This window comes from Sardina pilchardus, chromosome 1 (genome assembly GCF_963854185.1).
Source record: "Sardina pilchardus chromosome 1, fSarPil1.1, whole genome shotgun sequence".
In the NCBI taxonomy this organism is placed as follows: domain Eukaryota; kingdom Metazoa; phylum Chordata; class Actinopteri; order Clupeiformes; family Clupeidae; genus Sardina; species Sardina pilchardus.
Window position 1 is genome coordinate 48,388,764 of NC_084994.1, and position 19,097 is coordinate 48,407,860.

The 19,097-nt window shown below is 46.9% G+C and overlaps 2 protein-coding genes across 2 annotated transcripts in view; both read left to right on the forward strand.

The window, feature by feature from the left end:
* The window catches only part of LOC134094057 (hexokinase-1-like), a 17,571-nt gene extending 4,374 nt beyond the window's left edge, over positions 1–13,197 (forward strand). The window contains 17 exon segments of the mRNA XM_062547442.1: positions 569–617; positions 619–718; positions 1,267–1,386; positions 1,580–1,675; positions 1,882–1,981; positions 2,492–2,675; positions 3,061–3,216; positions 3,887–4,120; positions 5,406–5,710; positions 6,998–7,146; positions 7,631–7,750; positions 8,047–8,142; positions 9,408–9,507; positions 9,894–10,077; positions 10,212–10,367; positions 10,836–11,069; positions 11,754–13,197. Of these exon segments, the coding sequence (XP_062403426.1) occupies positions 569–617; positions 619–718; positions 1,267–1,386; positions 1,580–1,675; positions 1,882–1,981; positions 2,492–2,675; positions 3,061–3,216; positions 3,887–4,120; positions 5,406–5,710; positions 6,998–7,146; positions 7,631–7,750; positions 8,047–8,142; positions 9,408–9,507; positions 9,894–10,077; positions 10,212–10,367; positions 10,836–11,069; positions 11,754–11,910 (2,540 nt within the window). The 3' untranslated portion in view covers positions 11,911–13,197.
* A 231-nt stretch (positions 13,198–13,428) lies between these two features.
* zbtb45 (zinc finger and BTB domain containing 45) lies at positions 13,429–18,566 on the forward strand. Its single transcript, XM_062535651.1, has 6 exons — positions 13,429–13,885; positions 14,525–15,749; positions 15,950–16,081; positions 16,697–16,843; positions 16,975–17,245; positions 18,198–18,566. Exons 2-6 carry the CDS (start codon positions 14,604–14,606, stop codon positions 18,557–18,559), a joined length of 2,058 nt encoding a protein of 685 aa, XP_062391635.1. The 5' UTR covers positions 13,429–13,885; positions 14,525–14,603; the 3' UTR covers positions 18,560–18,566.
* Positions 18,567–19,097: the final 531 nt, after the last annotated feature.

Consider the following 19,097-nt stretch of genomic DNA (forward strand, 5'->3'; position numbering starts at 1 on the left):
TCTTTTCCTCACTCTCCCTCTGTCTCTCTCTTTCACGAGGTTTTGGCCAAGGCTGAGAGAGCTCGAGCTGTGTGCCAACTGTATTCATTCTGGAGCAGCTCTCTCTCTTGGCCCCGTGCGAAAGGAGCTCAAATTACCTCCCCCTTGTTTGTAAACGCAGCTGCCAGAGAGAAATAATCGGCCGGCGATTGTCCCAAAATGCCAGGGGCCAGTCTAGCGTGACCGGGAATGGGGGCCTTGGTTGGGAATGGGGGTTTGTTGGCGCTGACTATTATCAAGTCTCACCTTATAAATAGACTAAATCACACAGCGGGGGGGCAGACGAACCACTTGAGACTCTCAGACAGAGTACAAGCCATAGGTCAATCTAACCCCATAGCAAAATCACCGGCTATTTATAGCCATGCACATACGACTACGGTTGGGCAATGCATATTATGTTCAGCGAATTAGATCAGTTTTCAAACAACACAGATCAGTATTGATCAGAATATGAATGTATGTAAATCATATCAATGAAATGTTTCTGTTTGTTCATCTTTGTCATGGACATCTGTGTGTTGGACAGAGAAGGGAGACTTCATCGCTCTGGACCTGGGCGGCTCCAACTTCCGCATCCCTGCGCGTGAAGGTGTCCCACGAGAAGAAGCAGAACGTGCAGATGGAGAGCGAGGTCTACGAGACCCCGGAACACATCATCCACGGGAGCGGAACGCAGGTACGGAGCGCCACGCCGGGACAGAGCGCACGAGCGTCCAGTAGATGTTGTTGTTGAAGTCCACACACCTGCCATGTGACATGTGACCTATCAGGAAGTATGTTGCAAGAGCAAGTGGTTACTGGCCACCTGCCGACAGCATAGTGGTGTTTACGCACCTGCCTTATACTGGTACTGTGTACCCTCCCCTGCATCCTGTGGGGATCCACATGATAGTGCACACTATTGCTGTAATGTTATTGTAATGAAATGCTGTTGCCAAATAAAGGCATGCCCCATGAATTCAATTAACATTGGACATAAAACAATCGCTCAAGGACATTGTCTGTGATATTATTTAGATTTAGATTATTTCGATATGATTTGAAGAGTGTCTATATTCAAAATAGATTCAACAGTGAGACACTGTCGAAAATAGAACAGAGTTGTGGTAAAGTAGAAATCTATACAAATGCAACAATAAGTACCTTTCATTGGTTAGGGGAGATTGTTCCGAAATTAAAAGTGTGTTGTACAGGAAGAGCTCATCGGTGTGTTTGTTTGTGTAGCTGTTTGACCACGTGGCCGAGTGCCTTGGGGACTTCATGGAGAAGAAGAAGATCAAGGACAAGAAGCTGCCCGTGGGGTTCACCTTCTCCTTCCCCTGCCAGCAGACCAAACTGGACGAGGTGGGCAGACCCGCCAGGGCCATTTAGTCAGCACCGCATCTGCAGAACAAATCACTGCGCCTCACTGTGGTGCTGGGTTAGAGAGTCGGGAAGGCTCTTGCTGAAATCTGTGTGAGTTTGCTGACCCGTGGTACGTGTGTGTGTGTGTGTGTGCGTGTGTGTGTGTGTGTGTGTGTGTGTGTGGTGGTTGCAGGCAGTGTTGGTGACATGGACGAAACGCTTCAAAGTCAGTGGAGTGGAGGGCATGGATGTGGTCAAGCTTCTGAACAAAGCCATCAAAAAACGTGGGGTAAGTGTCTGGGCCCTGGGGGTACACTGTGTGTGTGTGTGTGTGTGTGTGTGTGTGTGTGTGGGCATTTAATTATTTTACTTATTACCTAGCAGATGAAACTTGATTCGTCATCAGTTGTTATGTAATCATGCTGTAGGGGGACTATCTCAGATTCAGAGTATTATGCGACATTGTCGAGGTCACTAAAGTGAATGTCTCCGCAGGACTATGACGCGGACATCATGGCGGTGGTCAATGACACTGTGGGGACCATGATGACCTGCGGCTTTGATGATCAGCGCTGTGAAGTCGGCATCATCATAGGTCAGTCACTTCCTGTTGGATGAAGACTACAAATCCCAGTGCACAGTGCACTCATCCTGTGTCAGATCTGCACAGTACTGTGCACCATGGAGAAACCTGAGCATTCTAATGAGAGTGCTGTGTTGTGCATCTGTTGCCTTTTATGGGACCCTTGGGATGCATTGACATACACGGATGAGGAGAGGATGTATGTTATGATAAGTAACATTACACAAGAACATTGTGTAACATATGTTTGTAAGTCATGTTGTTTTCATCTCTTGAAATTATATGTATATTAATGTAAATATCTTATATGCATGTCGACATATGTGATACATGTCAGATCAACAGGAAACAGGGTCTGGGGGGTTGTAGATTTGATTATGTAGTGCATATTACATTACAGTAGTGCACACATTGCATCAAATGTGCTGTCTCCCCCCAGATGGGGGCCCCATGTGTGCGGTGGTGGGAGACCGTGATGGCGTAAGCGCCTCAGTCCTCAGTGTCACATGACTCTCCCCTCAGGTACCGGCACCAACGCTTGCTACATGGAGGAGCTGAGGCACATCGACCTGGTGGAGGGAGACGAGGGCCGCATGTGCATCAACACGGAGTGGGGCGCGTTCGGCGACGACGGCTCGCTGGAGGACATCCGCACCGAGTTTGACCGTGAGATCGACCGCGGGTCCCTCAACCCTGGCAAACAGCTGTAAGCAACTGGACATTGTCAGCGGGATGATGAGTGGGATTATAAATGACTACTCCCGTCAAAACATGGCTCACTTCAGTAGTCTGGTTTTAGTTATGAATGTCTAGACATGTAGATCATTATGGGAGTTTGCTGTCATGTACTGTACGTGAAAAGTCACTTTATCATTAGTTGAGTATTAGTTTGTCATATATGTTTGATGAGTTGATAGTGACTATGGGTGTGTGTTTGTGCGTGTGTCTGTCTGTGTGTGTATGTGTGTGTGTGTGTGTGTGTGTGTGTGTGTGTGTGTGTGTGTGTGTGTGTGTGTGTGTGTGTGTGTGTGTGTGTGTGTGTGTGTGTGTGTGTGTGTGTGTGTGTGTGTGTGTGTGTGTGTGTGTGGCAGCTTTGAGAAGATGGCCAGTGGGATGTACATGGGGGAGCTGGTCAGGCTGATTCTGGTGAAGATGGCCAAGGAGGGTCAGCTGTTTGAGGGACGCATCACTCCGGAGCTCTTGACCAAAGGCAAGATCGAGACCAAGCACGTGTCCGCCATGGAGAAGTAAGTTAGGGTCATTTCACATTCTATTTTTGGGTTTTAAATGAATGCAAATGCAAATGAAAATAGATGAGCATTAATGAGATTGAGAATAATTTATTCTGAATACTAGAACATTATGATTAGATAGATAGATAAATACAGTAGATAGATACAGTAGATAGACTTCAAGCAACAATGTTACAGAAAGAGGTAGTTCATTCCAGTAAAAGAGAAAGGAAAGGATAAATTGTTCAGTGTTCATGAGTCTGATTGTTGAAGAGAAGAAGAGTTTTGTGAAACGCATGGTTTCAGTTCATGTGGACCTGTAGCGTAATTTCCTTTTAATGTGTGAGCTTCCATAGACAGTGATGGATGAGATGATGATGCTCTATGCAGAAATGAATAGAAATGCACCAACAGGTGAATAGAAATGCACCAACAGGTGTTTGCTCACATGAAACTTCGTCAGTTGTAGAGTAGAGTCTTTGTGGTGCCTTCTTGATTATGTGAGTGGTGTTTATTTCCCATTTCAAATTGTTTCTGATTTATGAGCCAATACATTTAAAGAAGTCTGTCAAGGTTAGGGGTTGCTCACATTGATGTTAGTTCCTCCTCCTCAAATCTTCTCTGGGGGAGGTCCAGAACTGACCGATTCTTGTCTTTTTGACTGGATTGGTCTTGTGATTTCCAGGAGCAAAGAGGGCCTGACCAAAACCAAGGAGATCCTGACGCGTCTGGGCGTGGAGCCCGGGGAGGAGGACTGTGTGGCCGTGCAGCACGTCTGCACCATCGTGTCCTTCCGCTCGGCCAACCTCATCTCCGCCACGCTGGGCGCCATCCTCAACCGCCTCAAAGACACCAAGGGCGTGCCACGCCTGCGCACCACCGTGGGCATCGACGGCTCGCTCTACAAAATGCACCCGCAGTAAGTGCAGTGAAGGGACGACCGGTGGGAGGACCGGTGGGACTGCTGCTGTGGTGGTTCAGTAGTAGTGGAATGCAGTGGCTAAGTGACTGGGCTAGCACCCAGTAGCCTGAAAGGTGTGGGTTCAATTCCCGACTTCCACCATTGTGCCCTTGAGCAAGGCACTTAACCCGAGTTGCTCTGGGGAGAATGGCCCTTGATAAAAGCGTCTACTAAATGAATAAATGTAAAATAAAACTGTTCCATGATGTTGATAATATCCTTCAGAAGAATATTTTCTTTGTAGGTAGTGGGTGCTAGTAATAGGCTATTCTAACCCTTTCTTGACAACATCACATGTAAACTATCTGCACTATCTGCACTCATCCACCCCGTAGGTATGCTTGACTTATAAAGTGCCCGTTGGCCTGGAGTTCCTATAGCGGAGGTTCCGTGTGAGCTCTGGATAAAGGCTAATTAGCTTAGCTTAGCTAATAATTAACTTAGCGCTATCAGTGATCTGGAGGTGGATGGAGGAGATGGGCGGTCTGTCAGTGCCAGACAGTGTGGCATTAGAAGTAGGCAGAGAAGGAGCGTTTAAATCTCCTAGAAAGCAAAAGTGTGAGTGCTGCCAGTCATCCCTATGGAACTTTGTTTAGAAAACATCATTATCCCTTTCCCCATAGCCTAACCCACTGAGGATGGAGGTTAGCTGAATACAGGTAGCTTGAAATTGATCAACCATGGTGATACTCGTACAATACAAATACTCGTAGGCAGGTTGGCCCTCATCCAAGTGATGTACTATACTATTAAGGTGTTCAGACGGAAGCTTAAGAATTAAACCCCCTGGTAGACCACACTGGAAAGGTCCACTGGGGTCAGAAGGCCTTCAGCTCACACACTTGTGTAATCCCATTGACAACAACCGCGCCCGTAGGCTACATTGAGGGCCCATTACAGGATTACGCCGACGCCAACAGGTTTACGTTAAATTCTTGTTTTGTTGGATTGATCCCACTCTCAATATAGACCATTTTAATGCTTACTAATTGAAAGCAATATATGGATGCTAAATAATTATGTGTGCAAGGTTTTTGTGTTGTTCTTATTCTCACAAGAATAGTTAGTGGATGGTTGATAATATCAGGGGGATGCCTTGCACTAGGACAGAGTTACAGCCATTGATATAGATATTCTATATTCTGTTTTCTATATGTTATTGCATATCTATGGTTACAGCCCATAGCAGGCTATACCATGAGTTTCACCACTGGCACATTTAACCCATTCCATGCCCGTGCAGGTATGCCCGACGTCTTCACAAGACCGTCCGCCGCCTGGTGCCCGACTCCGACGTGCGCTTCCTGCTCTCGGAGAGCGGCAGCGGCAAGGGCGCGGCCATGGTGACCGCCGTGGCGTACCGCCTGGCCGACCAGACGCGGCAGATCGCCCAGACGCTGGCCGAGTTCCGCCTGAGCAAGGCCCAGCTGCTGGAGGTCAAGAAGCGCATGCGCATCGAGATCGAGAGGGGCCTCGGGAAGGACTCGCACGCCGGCGCCACCGTCAAGATGCTGCCCACGTTTGTGCGCACCACCCCCGACGGGTCAGGTGAGTGGACAGTAGACGTAAACATGAACAAAGGTTTTATAAACGTTCACGTTGTATTGCACACAACCATATGCACATTTCAGAGTTGGTTTATAACCTCTCACGTTGTATTGCACATTCTAATGTGTCCCCTTAGAATTATACATGTAAGGTAACATTTACTTTTCACATCCTAAAAAAGGTAATAACACACAATGTGTAATAACAATTACCCACAAGCATATGCACATTTCAGAGTTGTTGTCTGAAAACATTTAATAACAAATATGTTAATAAGTGACAAAAAATAAATGAAAATACAAAAGATAAGAGTAATGATAATGATTTACTGGTTATGATTAGAGAAGATAAAAGAAGATACGGTTGCTTAAACTGCTATTACTATAGGCCTAGAGCAATATGTACAGTAAAGTTAAAGATGGCAGTTAATAGTCTTTAAATTTGACTTAAAGCTGGAGGAACAGGGCTTCATTTCTATAGGGAGATTATTTTAGAGTCGAGGGGGAGCAACAGAGAAAGGCGTAGTGTCTGTTCCACCTGTGCTATGCCTTCTACTGCTCCCTCCACCTACAGTACACTATCAGTGTGGCTGTGAGCCAATTAGCAGATTAAGATGTGTGGCATAGAGTAAACGACTGAACAGGGCTTACTCTGTCTGATCCAGGAATCTCCACCATTCAAAGCAGTATAGATGTGCTGCATGTGAATGTATTTAGTTACTTGAGTTTTTAGTGTAGTTATTGTTCTCCACAGGTATGTGTGTTTCCTCTGTGCATGGGCTCTCTGGGAGGTGTAGTGAAGGTCTAGTGCTGAAGACATACAGTGTTCTGCCTGTTTGGCTACCAGGACAGAGTGGGATTGTAGATGTCTTGGGCACCCAATCTGAATAATGCAGTTATCCAAGAGATTCAATCCCCTGCCAGAGGGGCAGCGAGGCTGAAACTCAACCCGTCCCATGAGCACAGCTTGTTGCAATCTCTCTCTCTCGCTCTCTCTCTCTCTCTCTCGCTCTCTCTCTCTCTCTCTCTCTCTCTCACTCTCACTCTCCCCCACAGACAGCTGTTTGATTGTGATCCAAGGATTTTGATCTGCAGTTGAAATATAGGAATGATAACACTGCAAACATTATCTATGCTAATTTAGCTTTAACATAACTTACTTTTAGTGTACTTGTGTTGGCTTATTCTGAAAGGTCAGTGAACCATGTAGGTTCCAACAGCATGGTCTCTCTCCTGGTCTCCTGGTGCTCACATAACCCCCCCCCCCCACATTCCTGTCCCCTCTCAGAGAACGGAGACTTCCTGGCTCTGGATCTGGGCGGGACCAACTTCAGGGTTCTGCTGGTGAAGATCCGCAGTGGCAAGAGGCGGACCGTGGAGATGCACAACAAGATCTACGCCATCCCCATTGAGATCATGCAGGGCACCGGCGAAGAGGTACAGTGTGTGCGCTACGCTGAGCGATCGCTCACTGCCACTGTCCAAAAGTCTAGACCACGGCAGGCTGTGCCAAGACCAACAACAGACCACATTGATTACATATTACTCATAGAAATGCGCAGTTGCCCCAGAGACATTATGCAGAATGAGCTACTGCCAAATGCCTTTGAGCCGTAATGGAGTCTGGACCATCGGGTAATTAGATGGCAAGACAAATTGGCTCTTAGCGCTGAATAGCCCTGTAGCCGCCTCTTTTCGGAAACCCATCAGACAAAAGTAAGATGCTTTGATATTTTCTTCAAATGGGGGAGAGGTCATTAGGTCTTTCTGTCTGTCTCCTGCAAGAATTGTCTGATATATTTTTTTTTGTTCTGCAATCTTCATATATTTTATTTGAGACAAACATTAGTGGGCTTAGCGGCTCTGCGTTAGATCCTCCGCGCTCAGCGGCACATCCACCGTGTCTGTTTGTTCCTCCCAGCTGTTTGATCACATCGTGTACTGCATCTCCGACTTCCTGGACTACATGGGCATGAAGAACGCCCGCTTACCGCTGGGATTCACCTTCTCCTTCCCCTGCCAGCAGAAAAGCCTGGATGCAGTGAGTACTCCTCATGTATATGTACAGGATATGCCCTCTTTAGCAAGACCGCATATTATACATCCTGCCAGAGACCAACACTGGGTTATACTAATTATATAAAAAAAACTATTTACTACTATTTCACTTAATGAATTGCATCTAGGACACTAAATTCATGTATTGAGTACACTTCCTTAATGCACTTACTGTAGTACACTTCCTTAATGCAAAATGCATTAAGCACACTTCATTAATGCATTTAGTGCAGTTCACAGTGTAGGGGAAGCTCTGAGAGTGTAAGATGTCCCTTGCAGGGTATCCTGGTGACCTGGACTAAAGGCTTCAAGGCCACGGACTGTGAGGGGGAGGACGTGGTGGAGCTCCTCAGAGAGGGCATCAAGAGGAAGGAGGTGAGAGAGCAGCACACACACACACACACACACACACCAGGACAAGAGAGCACACAGCACCGCATCTGAGGCCTATGGACAGATTACACATACATCTGTAATCTGTGTTAATATCCATCTGTAATCTGTGCTAGTTAATCTGTAATATGTGTTACAGATCCATATCAGCACAGATTATACATATACATATTAGCACAGATTACAGATACATGCTAACAATGTTTGCAGATACATGTTAACACACCCACCATCACATAGTCCACTCTTGATAGACCTCATCCAAAGAATAATACCACATGTCTGTTTAGCATTCTCTACTCTCATATCATTCTATCACACGTTTTCTTTTTTACAAATCTACTCCTGTCGTAACATTCCATTGTAACCTCCACGATAATTTGGGTGTGTGCATTAAGTGTTGCCTTATTTGTCATTTGTTTTGTACTATTTTAACTGGATTAAAATTTCCTCAACCTCAATTTTTAGATGGAAGAACCAGTAAGTATTGTAAAAGCAGAAAATGATTGAATTAACTGAGCGAGACAGGTAAAAGTCAACCAAGCCGTTTGTGTGAGTCTTGTTGAAAGAGCATGGCTGAATTAACATTTGCAGGTTGCCCATGGTAAAGGTTTGCTCTTACATAAAAACGAGAGAAACCCAGCCTTGATTGGCGGAAATCTGTTTTCGTGTCTGAAGTGGTGTTTGCTACTGACTGATCTGGTATGGAAGGAGTTGAAAAAAGTACCCTGATAGTGTTGTTTTTATTTGAAATAAAGAAAATGAAACTAGATAATGCTGCCTGTATCAGCAGCCTAGTATACTGTATGCATTAATGTTTCTCTGTGATACTTGGTGTGGCAGCCATTTTGATTTATGGAATCACTCACAAGATCCCTGTATTTTTGGACTTGTATTATTATTTGGGTACATGGGTGTTTGTGTATTTAGAAAATACATACTGTACAAGAACATATATGCAGTTGTAAGACAGTTGTTAGCCATATTAGCCACCGTTTGATTTTACACCCGTTTTAATATCAATAGGGTTTCATCTAGTCTGACACATAGACGTTGTTGTGTGGGAATGGTCTGTACATTCAAATGTCAGCTCAGCTAAAGTGATGTGATGTTTCGATTGGGCCTGAAATTTGCTTTGATCTTGTGCTTGATTTGAAGTGTGGGGTGTTAAAAATATATCGCCAACATATTGAGTTGAATGCAGTTGTTCTGTGTTTCTGAGTCAGAATGTTTCGTTTTTCTTCAAGGAATTTGACCTGGATGTAGTAGCCATTGTTAACGACACCGTGGGAACCATGATGACTTGTGCCTATGAGGAGCCCACCTGTGAAGTCGGTCTGATTGCAGGTGAACCTCTTAGTGCTCATGAATTGGTGGCTCTCTTACTTACGTACTTACTTACTTACTTTCCACAAATAAAACCTTCAATTTGTGTTATATGCCACAATTTGTACTATGGGTGATCTTTGAAACTTAGACATACCAGTTATTGACCGTTTAGATACTAAATCATAAAAAAAGATATTTAGATATTAAGCCATAAAAAACAATGATTAGCTGATGACAGCCAGGTTTAGAATTATTTTAGTTTGTTTATCAGACAGTTGATGGCTCGGTTTTTTTTTTTCCATTTTTTTTTTAAGATGTATTCATTTTTTTTATTTATACAGTATGTACTGTATTATTTTGTGTCTGAATTCGATCTGAGCCCTTTGTGTTTGTGGCCTCATTAGGCACCGGCAGTAACGCCTGCTACATGGAGGAGGTGCGTAACATTCAGACTGTGGAGGGGGACGTGGGCCGCATGTGTGTGAACATGGAGTGGGGAGCCTTCGGGGACAACGGCTGCTTAGACGACATCCGCACCCAGTACGACAGGGCAGTGGACGAGAACTCACTCAACGAGGGGAAACAGAGGTCAGTCGGAGTCCGTTCCCTCGGGAGCCTCCTTCACCTGAGTCCTCACTACAACTGTACTTGACCTTGTACCTGACCTTGTACTATCTGACCTTGTGGCTTTCCTCAACTCCTCGGTTCTCTGGACATTGCAGGTACGAGAAGATGTGCAGTGGCATGTACTTGGGGGAGATTGTGCGAAACATCCTCATCGACCTGACCAAGCGAGGATTCCTGTTCAGGGGTCAGATCTCGGAGACACTGAAGACCAGGGGCATTTTTGAAACTAAGTTCCTCTCACAGATTGAGAGGTAAGTCATTCTTGCGGAAAACCCAAGACAGAAAAAATTGTGTAAGCTAGGAGATGTAGAAAGCCAGGCCCAGAATTACTTTTATTGTGTACGGTCACTATAAATTGTTAACTTATAAATAAATAAATTGCTTGATCAGCAATGATTACCGCAAAAATGTTGCCATATAATATACAAACCACATATTTGATAGACTACAGTACTATGATTATTTCCTTAAGAAGGCCTACATTTATTAAACGGTTGTGTAATTTTATTGTTATATTTTAGCTTTATGTTTACTATTTTGACTGTATATTTGCAGTGTCGCTATTAGCAGTCACGCGTAAAATCAGTCAGCGTTATTTATTACCATATAATTGTTTCGCTGACACTACTGGGCATTGGCGATGATTACCGGTTATTAACCCCATCTGTCATCTCGGTGACTCTCTCTCTCTCTCTCTCTCTCTCTCTCTCTCTCTCCAGTGACCGGCTGGCTCTGCTCCAGGTCAGGGCCATCCTGCAGCAGCTGGGGCTGAACAGCACCTGCGACGACTCCATCATCGTGAAGGAGGTGTGCGGGGCCGTGTCCCGTCGGGCCGCCCAGATCTGCGGCGCCGGCATGGCTGCGGTGGTGGACAAGATTCGGGAGAACCGGGGCCTGGACCACTTGGACATCACTGTGGGAGTGGACGGCACGCTCTACAAGCTACATCCACAGTGAGTGATTTAGGAGCAGGCCTATGTCAAGAGAGTGCAGCACACCCTTCTATGTGCACTGAAGGCGACATGTAGCCAGAACATTTGTTAACCAGCTGTTTATCCTTGTGTCTTGTTTTTAAACGTCAATATCGCTAGTACCGTTTTTTAGTTTATTTGGCTTCTGAGATGATCTACCAAACCATCACTACTTTAGAATTTTGAAACTTTTCAGTAAATTAGAAGTCCCCAAATTAGACTAAGATGTATTTGTGTTGCCATGGGCAATTTTGATTGCAATTGCAATTTTTCACTGAAATATATTTGATATCAGAAGCAGTTAATGGTCAATACAACTGCCTAATAACATGGGGAAACACGTGGGGCAATAAAATAAGGATATATTTTGCACTGATCAATAGCTGATAAAAGCAGTTAATTCAGACTGCCAGTGCTTGCCAGGATGTGTCCCACTCTGTATATACAGTAATAGACAAGTAGAAGGCCAAGGAAATACTTTCACGCTGACTGAAAGCATAGTGGTTTTCAAAGTAGTTGTGGACCACCTGTAGCACAGATAGCTAGTTTACCGTGGGTTTAGGCCAACAAAATGAAAAATGTAATGTCATTTCAATGCAATTTTAGCTAGTCCTCAACTTGTGTCAGACACTTAAATGATGTCACTTCCTGCTCTGTGCCTCGCAGCTTCTCCAGGATCATGCAGCAGTCGGTGAAGGAGCTCGCCCCGAAGTGCGACGTCACCTTCCTGCTCTCGGAGGACGGCAGCGGCAAGGGTGCTGCCCTCATCACCGCCGTGGGCTGCCGCCAGAGGGAGCTAGAGCGCCAGCAGCAGCACAACTGAGGCTGTCTGGCCGCCGACCAGCCTGCGCGCCCGGCCCCACGGGGGCCTCCCGCCCGATCGCCCGCCCGCCCGCCCACCACCGACCCTCCATGTTCCCGTGGAGGAGTTTTCCACAGTAGCCGCGGCTCCACCACTGCCCCCCGCTCCCAAACTAACAGCCCGAGCAGACAGAGAGAGAGATGACCGACGACAACAATATGACAAGAGAATCTCAGAAATATTTACCTTTGTATTTATTTTGCATTGCACTAAATATACAGTTTTAGCAGCATTTGTAAAGTTTTCCCCAGTGAGCTTTTTATTGTCAAGTATCTGAGTGGTTGGAAAAAAATTCATGTACTGCCAACTTTTGTTTTGTACATAGGGGTATAGATAACTGTTGCTGTATGTATATGGAGACAAGCCACCTTCTTCCTTAGAAAGCACTGTTTTTTTTTTTAGTCAGTCAGTGATCCTATTGGATGACTCTGGTTCTCAGTGATTTTGTATTTCTATACGTACCTTTCCTACAGATGCTCTAACTGACCCGATCAATATTGTACGTCTAACTCTTAAACACTCCTCTGGATTATGGAAATGTTTCTTTGAAATAACAGCATGTTGTGCATAATAGTAGTCACTTGTTTTTTAAAAAAGGAATCCAGCTGCTTTTTATGCAATAGTAGCCTAATCATCCTTGGTCCTCTGAACACTACTGCAAACATACACACACACACACACACACACACACACACACTCTCTCTCTCTCTCTCTCTCTCTCATACACACACACTCTCTCTCTCTCTCTCACACACACACAAACACACAAAAACTTGATTTTGCTTTCGTTTGGAAGAGAACAAATGATGATACTGGCAATAGCCTACCAAACGGATACAGAATAGGAATACCCCATGTGTGTTAACTTGTTTAACTGTGAATAGCTACTGGTTACTGTAGGCCTAGGTGTTGTGTGAATCCCACCAGTATCATATTGTGTGCACAAAGAATTTGTATTTGTCAGGCCACTGAAACACTTCCACTGAGCGCTTTATGTGTTGGCTACTTTGGCTGAATGTGTAGTGGGTTGTACAATGTAATGAGGTGTAGCTTTACATACGAAAAGATAAGATATGCTTTATTGCCACACAACAATGTTGGTTGTAATTGTTGTTACATGCCCTGGATCTGTATGATTGCATGCCTTATTTTGAGAGGAGAAATAGGTAAGGTTATTTATTTTATACATAAAACATGCATTGAAGACACTCATTAGTGAATACATTAAATTTATATTTTGTTGTGCAATTTTGATTGTGTGAAGACTATCATTTAAAGATAGGCCTATTATTTATCCGTGCCCCCATTTCAATAAATACACAGAAGAAGTAAAATAACTAATAGATATTAGGCTAGGACTACTTGGCAAATAATCCATAGTTGACTGACATATTTATAGATTTCGGGCAGATGAAGTAGCCTACAAACTTGTCTGCACCTCCTCAAAAATAATAGTTGATCTCTGCATGGCATCAACTTTGTCAATTGAGCACATCAACCAGCGTCCAGTGACTGTAAACAGTAGAGCAGAGTCGCCCACAAGCTGAACAGCCTGCGAATGTGCCAACGTGATAGCTCTCCACAGTAGGTTGTCCGACGACCACATCTTCTGCAAATTGCAATGGAGGCAGACAAGCTAAGTAACGTTAACTCAAAAAAATAGACACCAGTTTTACTGCAGCTCAAATATTAATACATCGATGACCAATTCGAATGCAAGTATCGTGTCTCTGAATAGCTGTTATGTACGTCAAATAGCGTGCAGTGCGCTTTTGCAAAAATATATCTAGTTGACATGATAGCTAGTCTGCTAACCTAGCCACCTATATGTAGCTAGCTTGTTAGCTATGCCAGTTAACGTTTGGATCAGCTAATTTGTCGCGGGCTGCACTTTGTTTTGCTGTCAACCATCTCGACGATTTGCAGAACCATTAAGGTAATACATGGTTTACGTGCGATTGTTTGCAATGTGTGGACATGCATTCCGTTGTGTTTTGTGTTGCTAATGTTAGTGCCCAAATGGCAAGCGAATGCTAAGGGCTTGGTGGCCCATCAAGCTTGTTTGCCAGCTAGGCTTCTGTCAAGCGAGATTGCTAGCTAGCTAACCAACAACTTCACAAAGCAAGACGAGACAATCGAACGCGGTGATACATGCATGAGTTGAATGTGGAGGACAGCACTCCACCATTGGTTCACTATAATTTTACCAAGCGACTTAGCTTTGTACTGTGATTTGAATTTTTTTTTACATTTTTGTAACATTAATATTGACAGCTGGTTTGAGAGCTGCTTCATTCGTTTATGCATTCCTTAACGCTTGCCAAGTTTTATTCAATCTGGTTGTTTTACAATCGCATCCGAGGTTATTGCGACAAGGCTTACATGTTATATGCTTTGCACTCAGAAATGTATTTGAATGTTGTCACGCACTCCAGATGTCTCGGAGCATTTCGTGTGACATTCTGCAATTGAAGTTTGAGGAGGCGAGGGAGAGCCACGTAAGAGAAGACTGAGTGATCATTGTGTATGTCTGTCTGTCTGTGTGTCTGTCTGTCTGTGTGTGTGTCTGTTCCAGGCTTTGATCTTGTGAAGGTCTGTCTGTCCTCCTCGCCACAGTCCCCCTCAGCACGTCCCCCCCACCCCTTGCCCTGGCCATGACCTCAGGTGAGACCGTGCACTACATCCACCTCCACAACTCCAGCCAGTCGGTGCTGGAGGCGTTGCGCTCGCAGCGCCGCGAGGGCCTCTTCTGTGACGTGACGGTGCGCATCCACGACGCCTCGCTGCGGGCGCACGCCTGCGTGCTGGCCGCCGGCAGCCCCTTCTTCCAGGACAAGCTGCTGCTGGGCCACTCGGAGATCTCGGTGCCGCCGCTGGTGCCGGCCGAGACGGTCAAGCAGCTGGTGGACTTCCTGTACAGCGGCTCGCTGGTGGTGCTCCAGTCGCAGGCGCTCTGCATCCTCACGGCCGCCAGCATCCTGCAGATCAAGACGGTCATCGACGAGTGCACCCAGATCATCTCGCAGAAGCGCGGCGTGGTGGGCGGAGGAGCGGGAGGAGCCGGCGGGGGCGGCGGGGGCGGCAGCGGGGGCGGCGGTGCGTCGGGCGGCGGAGGAGGAGGCCTGCCCACGGGCGGGGTCCTGCCCAAGCAAGAGGAGCGAGGGGGGAGCAAGGGCAGGGATAGCGTCGGGGCCAGCAGCAGTGGCAGCGGCTGTTTCGCCGGCTTCGCCAACTTCGGCATGGGCGACTGCAGCGCGGCGGGCGGCCTCGGCGCCAACATGGGGGGCGGCGTGGTGGCCACCAGCCAGAGCGGGCCCAACCCGCTGGACCCGCCCACCTCCATGGGCATGATCTCCCTGGGCGACATGGGGCCCGGGGCCATGTGCCGGGCGGACGCCCTGGTCTCCACGGCCGGCTCGGGCATCCTGAAGCAGAACTCCAGCTGCGCCCAGGACATGCGCTACAAGCTCCGAGACCTGCTGGCACAGCCCGGCGACGGCAGCGTGGGCGGGGGCAGCGTGAGCGCCAGCAGCGACTGCGGCAGCGCCCCCTCCACCTGCGGCTCGGCCGTGGGCGGCGCGGACGGCAGCGTTGGCGTTGGCGGCGGCGGCGGCGGCATGGGCAGAGACGGCATGCGCAGCAACATGTCCGACCTGGGCTCGGTGGGCGAGGACCTGGTGGTGGGCATGGAGCGCTACAGCGAGGAGGAGGACATGGAGGGGCAGGACCGCGGGCGAGACGGAGACCGGGAGAGGGGAGTAAGCCATAGCCGCAAGCAGAGGCAACCACTCAGGTTACAGGTGAGCGCGTATGCCCAGATAGACGTTTTTTTTTTTTTTTTTTCCAAAAGACAACTGTCAGAAAGATGTTTCTGATATCCAACATGGCCTGTGTTTCGGTTGTCAGTACCGGTACTTGTGGCTCTTGTGTTTGTTGTGTCAGTATTTTCTCCGTGTGGTTTGGTGAGACGATGCTGAGTTGAGGCGTGTGCCGTCAGCAGGTGCTTGGAGGAGAGGAGGTGGTGGTGAAGGACGAGGGGGTCCAGGAAGCAGACGGCAGCCTGTTTGGCCTTGACCAGGGCAGGCAGGGGGCAGACCACGACGCAGCCCAGCAGATGGCCACCTTTGGTCAGGTGAGATCTCCCGCTCGTCCGTCCGCCTGCCTTTTGTCTCAGTCCGACTCTGACTCTGCACTCGTCAGGATGATGTTAGAGTCTGTTTGAGAGAGGGCTGGTGTAAGCGTATGCAGGACTATTATTTACTCATTACGTACGGAATTGAATTGTGTTTATTGTGCCGTATCCTAGGAGATGTTTATAATGGCTCATTTGAGTAGACGGGACTGAATTTGGCCAGGCATCATGCTCTCCGTGTGTTGTTTGGTTAAGATAATACTGTACCTCTTAGTTTACATAGTGTCAGAAACTAATCCATTAAGGATTATCTTTGTTGCAATTCTGAAACAAATGTACTGTATGTTTTTTTGGACGAACTTTAAAACCTGATTAAAATGAGCGTCAGACATCTCAAGGTTTTCTCCATGAGTGGTTGTCAGTAACTTTCACAACGCGATATTGCTGTTGCCCTGAAGTGCCAGTAGAAAATTGAATCAGTGAAGGGGTCAGAACTTAAAAAACTAGACTTGCTCTAAGAAAATGATTCTTTATGGCTCTCCTCGGTACCCACAAATCAGTCCGTGGCCAAAATGACTCATCCTTGTTTCCTCGTCTCGTCTCCTTGGATGACAGGAGGGGGTTTTCTATGATGAGCAGGGCGTGTTTTCGGAGAGCTTCTGGCCACAGACGGAACCACCTCAGTCCATGAGTTTTAATCCTCGAGGGCGAGTCAACAAGCCGCTCTCCCCGCCGACCTCAGCGCAGTCCATCAACAATCAGGTTTGTCTGCACATTCATGCCGCCTGTCCCGCTATTTACATAGTGGTTTGAACACTGTGTGCTCTTTTTGGTGCCCTACCCATACATCAGCGTTCTTTTTCTTTCTTTCTTTCTTTCTTTGCCCCTGCCAGCTGCTTTTCCAGTACCCGGTCAGCCAGTCGCAGCCCTCGTCCTTCTACGTGGGCGCCCCCATGGTGATTGACAGCATGGCCGGGGCGGAGACCAATCAGACGGCCCAGCCGCCGGCCCCCCTCACCCCCGCCCCCCAGGCCACGGCCGGGGCCTGCTCCACGGGGCCCTCCCCCTCCTCCCAGGGATCCGAGACGTCGTTCGACTGCACCCACTGCGGGAAGTCCTTGCGCTCCAGGAAGAACTACAGCAAGCACATGTTCATTCACTCTGGTGAGTTGGCCTGACTCGCCTGCCCTGCTGTCTGGCTGGCACTCGAGCAGAATTTAGAGTGAGACTTCAAACAGAAGCACATATTCACTCGCTGATGTGCTCCCAAAAGTGATGTTGTTCAGAAAGTGATTATACAGCAGTGCATTATACAGCACTCTAAGTGTTTGGGTTTGCTGATGGAATTTTAATTATAGTTATCACTCACAGAGAAGAAATACTCTTTTCTGATTGGTTGGTAGGGTGGCTATTACCGGTAGTTCTGAATAACTGGACACCTACTGTTACTGTATGAGGTAGGCTTCTAGATCTGGTAAAGAAAGTTTCCATATTAATGCTCATTGAATGGTAACTATAACAACCATATTAAACAATGTTCGCACCAATGGATTTAACAGTAACCAAGCTAGCTGCCCACTGTTATCACTGTTGAAGTTGTACAACAAACTGAACAAGCTGGCTTATTTTTAAACTCAGCCGCTTGTTTCCTGTGTGTGCTATAAAGGCATGACTGTTGCCTATAATGGTATAGTAGCAGTAGTAGTAGTGATAGCGATAAAATGGCCTTTCAGGTGTTAATGAACTTGACGCTGCGCATCAGGGAGTCTTTTGTCTCCACCTCTTCCATTAATTCCATATTATATATCGTGACACCTCGGTGGCCGCTATCCCTTACTTACAGTACATTTACATTACACTGTTGTCAAACACGTGATGTTTGCTTTTCATTTGCTTTTTGTTTGCCTTTCATTTGCTTTTCATACTTGCTTTTAATTTCGCAGACATTGTTCTGGCACCTCTTTGCCCATATTAACAGTCATGTCTGTGAGGTTTTATTTGTATTAATGCATGTTTTTCATCTTTATGTTGTATGTCCATGTGTGTGCACGTGTGTATGTGTGTGTGTGTGTGTGCCCGTGTGCGTGCCCGTGTGTGTGTGTGTGTGCCCCAACAGGCCAAAAGCCTCACCAGTGCAGCATCTGCTGGCGCTCCTTCTCCCTGCGCGACTACCTCCTGAAGCACATGGTGGTGCACACGGGCGTGCGCGCCTTCCAGTGCGCCGTCTGCGCCAAGCGCTTCACGCAGAAGAGCTCGCTCAACGTGCACATGCGCACGCACCGCGTGGAGCGCACCTTCTCCTGCCCCGTGTGCCACCGCGCCTTCACCCACCGCACGCTGCTGGAGCGCCACGCCCTGCAGCACGGCCACGGCGGCGCCCACGTCTCGCCCAAGCCGCCGGGCAGCGGCGGAGGCATGGCCGGCGCCAACCCCGGCATGGGCGGCGGCAGCGTACCGGGGCACGGCTCCTCTACCTAGCTCGCCGCTAACCAGTCAGCGCTCGGTGGTGTTTAAGGGTTCACGAGTTTAGTTCAGAGAACGCTAAAAAAAAAAAAAAAGAAGAGGGGTAGGGGTGGGGGGAGGGTGGGGTTGAGTGAGAGCATGGTCCAAAGCCTGTTATTTTTTTTCCTCGTTGTTGCTGTTGTTGTTGTTATTGTTTGTTTCAGGAGAAAGGGAGGGTAGTGGATCAGTTTCCAGTTGCATGGTAAGTGATTTTTTTTTTTTTTTTTTTAAAGAGGGTTGAAAAAAAATAAGAAAAACATTGGCACATATGACAGCATGGGAATATTCACCATGGGGAAAATTACGTTTGGAATGACACATCATTACATACCTCAGTTCATGAAGAAACCGGAAAAACAAAGAACACCTCTTTCAATGTGAAAATTGCCTCTCAGTTTCAAATGTGATGTCTATATATTGTGTAAGTGTTTTCATTTGTTTATGTTTTTATAATGTACTCTTAATCTGAAGCTATAGCTATCTTTTGGCCGTTAGGAAAGGACAGCTCAGCCAC

What these genes read in the sequence shown, in the direction of transcription:
- zbtb45 (XM_062535651.1), top strand. Translation starts at nt 14,604, where the DNA reads ATGACCTCAGGTGAGACCGTGCACTACATCCACCTCCACAACTCCAGC. An exon ending in GGCAACCACTCAGGTTACAG is followed by an intron (nt 15,750 to 15,949) that starts GTGAGCGCGTAT and finishes TGCCGTCAGCAG; the next exon opens with GTGCTTGGAGGAGAGGAGGT. An exon ending in GCACATGTTCATTCACTCTG is followed by an intron (nt 17,246 to 18,197) that starts GTGAGTTGGCCT and finishes GTGCCCCAACAG; the next exon opens with GCCAAAAGCCTCACCAGTGC.